The following is a 4,957-nucleotide window of genomic DNA, read 5'->3' as shown; positions in this document are numbered from 1 at the left end:
CCAGTCTTGCAAATTTCTCTGGTGCCATTATTTGCCCATCTTGTTGCTGTAGTACTATTCGTGAGCTGCTGCCGTGCCGACCTGAAATGTTTGCTGTTGAGAAGTGGTTGCTTTTAGGTGCAGGGCATCCCGCTGAGATTTTGCTTTCACTTGGAGTTGATTGGTGAGTTAAGGAATGTGAAACAGACAGTCCATGATATTCCATTGTAAAATAAAGGAAGATGAGTGCCGGGACACATCCGGCATGTCTCCTGCTAGAAATAGATGCTGGGGGCTAACCGTGGGAGAACACCACCCCCGTTCTCAGAGCAAAGGAAATGTCGTCCTCGGTAATGTTCAGCAGAGGGTCGAAGCTCAAAAGTACAACGATGTGTGCGTTCTGCGTTCACGATTTCAGGTAGCGCTGGAGCACCCCGCAGATTAGGCAAAAGGCGCACTGCGGTCCCGCAAACCCGCTCAAGTCATTGACCCTATCTTCCATTTTTCTTGAAGTGGAAATTAACAGCCATGTCGAACACGATGTACCTCGAGGAACAATAAATTCATGAATGCTTACACGCATCTTCTACGCACATCAAATTCTTTTCTTATATTTTCTCCCGTGGTAGAAGCAACCCAGGCATACTGATACATCACAGGACACCGTTGATAGTTTCGGGCGATGCTAGTTGGCAGAGAAACATTTGTGTGGAGCTCCACAGTCGATTTCTATCAAGTGGTTTTCCTCGTGGCCTTCCTCCTTTCCCTTTTGTGATTCTTCTAAACAAGAAAAGCCTAAAATTCCCTAATCAGAATTCTAGAGGCGAACTTTCAGTTTTCTAAGAAAGGTAGAGTTGATAATTTTTATAGATGATAAGAGAAGGTCTTCCAATTTTTTTATGAAGGGTGAAGTTTCAAAATTTCAGAGACACTTTTTTTGACGAACTTTCACATTTTTGGGGACAAACTTTCAATTCATTTTTGTCAAATTTCCATATTTTTGGGATGGACTTCCATTTTTTCTTAACAAACTTCCAAATTTCAAGGATAGAACTTCCATTTTTTAGACAAATTCAAAAAAATTCAGGACATACTTTTTTTTTACGAACTTTCAAATTCTATGATGGATTGAGTTAGGTTGCATCGGGCTGGGCTGCTTTGCGTTTAAAATTTCAAAATCCTAGGATGAACTTAGTTGGACTACGACGCTGGGCTTACCTAAAAAAGGGAGGCATCGGTTGGGTTGATTTACATGGACTAGGAAGTGTCGCGTGAGACGGAGTGGTCGCCCGTTTGACCGTGTAAAATGTTGGGCGCCACCAATTTATTTCAGATATTTCCTCATCTTGCTTCATACACCATGTTACCTGGAATGAAACTACTAATTGTATTTTAATTTGTATTCATTTCATGTTTCGGATTTAGATTGATTTAGTTTTGACAAAAAAATTCCTTTTATTGGTTCTTTCAAAAATCATATATAAATTTACGATTTTGCTATATCAAAATTGTCTGATTTTTACTTAGAAATAATAAGTCGATTGGTCAGCCCTTGGGTTTGGTTTGTGCTTGAAGATTCAAAACGAATGATGGACGGATTGAGTTTGGATGTATTGCAAATGTTAATACAATGGCTCTAATAAGTCGACTGAGATTTAAGCATTTTGTTTAAAAGTCAGGCGCCTGAGAAATATACACATATTTTTCTATTTTCTTTTTGCTTGTTCTTTCAATATTCATTGGAGTTCTTACAAAACCAAATTACTATTGATGAATGTAACATGGAGTTTCTATGAAAACCAAATTGTTCATTTTCTTTACTATTTCAAAACTCATATATAAAATAAAACTTATTCTTTCTTCGTCTAGTAAAAGATATTTTATGAACTAAGTTGATTCTCATTTTTCAATTAAGAAGAGCGAACAAAGCCTTGGGAAAATACAAATAAGAGAAAAAGAAGCATATCCGGCATTGCAAACTGTCAACTCGGCTGTACAAAAAAACCAATCCTCACTCTTTCGTCAAGCAAGCGATGCCTGGACGCAAGCGGGATTCCACCTGTGTTCTGTTCCGCTTCTGTAAACAGTCTGAATCATCTGCACCTTTATGACCGGAAGAAGCCAGGATCAAATCGTTGTCGCGACTTGTTGCTCCATTGTTTTAATCACATGCTCCATCTAATTCTAAATTCTTGACTCAAATTTTTCAAATGTGGATGTATCTATTCTTAAAAAGTGTCTAGATACATGTAATATTTCGACAACAATTTATGATCGGAGAGAATAATAAATAGATCGATGCCACGCCACGGAAGACAGAGAAACTAGATAAAGACTCGAGTGAAATGAGGTGCGTGGGGTCCCACTTTGGTGCTCGCGTATACTCCACACACCTCACCGGGGGCGCAAGCAATACTTTGCGGCGCCATTAGAAAACAAACGTTGCATCCAAGATGTGGCAACTAATAAAACCCAGTTTACAAAAAAAAAAAACCGAAGCTCCAGTATCCTTGCAGCGTTCCCGGTCCATGTCGCCGTGACCCAGTTCTGATTCTGCGTGTCCGTCAATTTTCTCTCTCTTTTGATTTGGTTCTGCGCCCGATTATCCTCCACCCCACGCCACACCGAACTTGCAGTGTTCAGTGCTCTTTCATAAAGAGAGAAGGGATCTCTGAGAGATTCAGCAGATCCATTCTCAGCAAACTAAGCTTCATAATTAGTTTTGCGGACGATCGCAGCATGGACACCGACCACCTTGCCATAACGAGGCCCATTTTGTCGGACGACGAGGTGCGTGCAAGTAAAGCTCGGGAGGAGGTACACAACAAGGCCAGGCACCGCTCTGAAAGTGCAGTAAAAGTCATCTTGAGTGAGTATCTACGTACCTTACAACTTACAAATTACTTCCTCCGTCCGGAAACAAGTGACGTAGATTTGTATACATTCTTATGCAAATCCACGTCACTTATTTTGAAACGGAAGCCATATTCTCCTTTAATTTTACTTTTCAAGGAGTATTATATCAGCAAACTAAACTTCACAGCTATTCCAATGCTAAGGCATTGCTAGGGTCGTTGGAGTTTTGTTTGGTCCGTTTGTGAATTCTTGCACCGGTCGGGCGGAGATCAAAATGAATGGAACGTCTAACAATCACACACCAATCAAGTAATCAACTCGTCTTGCTCTGCCCAGGCCTGCAATTCCTGGAGGTCACTGCTTTCTTCGGGGTCTACCTCAGCCTGATAGTGTATCTCCAGGACGTTCTGCATGGAGACAGTGCTTCGAACGTGTCGACCGTCAGCTCTTGGGCGGGAGTCTGCTACCTCATGCCCGTGCTCGGCGCCGCCATCGCCGACTCGTACTGGGGGAAGTACAAGACCACGTTGGTCAGCCTCTCCATTTCTGTCCTCGTAAGTGAAATCCTCTGCATCGCATCAGCACTAGCTCTGGCGCTCTGCTTTCTTCTCTGACGAACAACTCGGAATCACTAACAGGGAATGGCCATGCTCACCACATCAGCCACGCTGCCGTCTCTGAGGCCCCCGCCGTGCGCGCACAACGGGCACTGCCCACCGGCGACGCCCACCCAATCGCTGCTCTTCTTTTCGGGCATATACCTTTGCGGCATCGGGATCGGCGCGTCCAAGGCGGTCTTCATCTCGTTCGCGGCGGAGCAGTTCGACGACGACGCGTCGGAACGTGGGGCGGGCTCGAAGTCGAAGGCGTCCTACTTCAGCTGGTACTACGCGGTGGCCAACATGGGCATGCTCACCGCGGGGACGCTGCTGGTTTGGGTCCAGGACAAGGTCAGCTGGGGGCTCGGCTACGGCATCTGCGCGTCCTTGGTCGCGGCCGCCGTCGTCAGCCTCGCCGCCACGGCGCCCGTGTACCGGATGCTGCCTCCGGCGGGGAGCCCGTTGAAAGGCGTGCTCCAAGTGCTCGTTGCCTTCTCTCGCAAGGTAAAACTGACGGTTCCTCGTGATGCTGGTGAATTGTACGAGGGGGAGGACGTCAAGAACCCGTCGCTGCATTCTCCTGCGCGCGAACGGTTACAGCACACGGACCAGTTCAGGTGCCTGGACAGGGCTGCCATTGTCACCGCCGAGGACCTGGAAGACGGCGACCATCGGCCATGGACGCTGTGCACGGTGACGCAGGTAGAAGAGCTCAAGACTCTGCTGCGGCTGGTCCCGATCTGGCTCACCTCAGCCGTCTACTTCGTGGCCAACACGCAGGCGCAGACCACGTTCGTGCAGCAGGGCACCAAGACGGACTCCAGGATAACAATCGGCGCCGTCTCCATCTCCATCCCGGCAGCGTCTCTAACCTCCATCCAGACGGTGTGCGCCGCGGCCTTCGTCGCGCTCTACAACAGGGCCGTCGCGCCAGCCGCGCCCTTCAAGCCGCTGCAGCTCATGGGGCTCGGCCACGCCACGGCGGGCATCGCGGTGGCCATGGCCGCGTGCACCGAGGCGCGCAGGCTGCGGATCGCCATGGAAGGGGAGTCCGCAGCGGCAGCAGCCATGGGCATCGCGTGGCTGCTGCCGCAGTACGTGGTGATGGCGGTCTCGGACGCGTCGCTCTCCGTGGGGCAGCTGGAGTTCTTCTACGATCAGGCGCCGGCGACGATGAGGGGCGCGTCCACGGCGTTCTACTTCCTGTCGCTGTCGCTCGGGAACCTGATCAACTCGCAGCTCGTGACGCTGGTGGCGTCCGTCACCGCGGCAGGGGGCAGGACGGGCTGGTTTCCGCCGGAATTGGATGATGGTCACCTGGATTATTACTTCCTGCTCGTTGTGGCCGTCGCTGTAGTGAACTTTGCCGTTTTTATTGCCCTCGTCAGAAACTACACGCCCAAGAGGGTTAGATGATCGAATTGATTTTTCTTCTCCTCGCAGTCTGCATTCTCGATGTGACGTAAGAAGAAAATGAGTGAGCCTGGAATGTGTGATTATACTAACGAGAAGGTTATTTCTCA

The 4,957-nt window shown here is 48.2% G+C and overlaps 1 protein-coding gene across 3 annotated transcripts; it reads left to right on the top strand.

Moving 5' to 3' along the window:
* Positions 1–2,432: 2,432 nt before the first annotated feature.
* Positions 2,433–4,957, top strand: LOC100837049 (protein NRT1/ PTR FAMILY 8.5). 3 transcript variants are annotated; one of them, XM_024455515.1, is made up of 4 exons: positions 2,711–2,848; positions 3,039–3,144; positions 3,237–3,389; positions 3,474–4,957. In XM_024455515.1, exons 3-4 carry the CDS (start codon positions 3,306–3,308, stop codon positions 4,848–4,850), a joined length of 1,461 nt encoding a protein of 486 aa, XP_024311283.1. In that variant the 5' UTR covers positions 2,711–2,848; positions 3,039–3,144; positions 3,237–3,305; the 3' UTR covers positions 4,851–4,957. The 3 variants fall into 3 exon arrangements, with proteins under 3 accessions (XP_010227246.2, XP_024311283.1, XP_024311282.1); XM_010228944.3 differs by lacking the exon at positions 3,039–3,144 and having other exon boundaries at positions 2,433–2,848; positions 3,172–3,389; XM_024455514.1 differs by having other exon boundaries at positions 3,039–3,389.

The sequence above is a fragment of the Brachypodium distachyon genome, chromosome 5 (genome assembly GCF_000005505.3).
Source record: "Brachypodium distachyon strain Bd21 chromosome 5, Brachypodium_distachyon_v3.0, whole genome shotgun sequence".
NCBI classification, from domain to species: domain Eukaryota; kingdom Viridiplantae; phylum Streptophyta; class Magnoliopsida; order Poales; family Poaceae; genus Brachypodium; species Brachypodium distachyon.
This window is presented reverse-complemented; position numbering and strand designations above follow the sequence as displayed.

Bases quoted from the DNA above. Each gene is read 5' to 3' on its own strand.
- LOC100837049 (XM_010228944.3), top strand. From the start codon at position 2,719: ATGGACACCGACCACCTTGCCATAACGAGGCCCATTTTGTCGGACGAC. The intron at 2,849-3,171 runs GTGAGTATCTAC...TGCTCTGCCCAG, and splicing joins TGCAGTAAAAGTCATCTTGA to GCCTGCAATTCCTGGAGGTC. The intron at 3,390-3,473 runs GTAAGTGAAATC...AATCACTAACAG, and splicing joins GCCTCTCCATTTCTGTCCTC to GGAATGGCCATGCTCACCAC.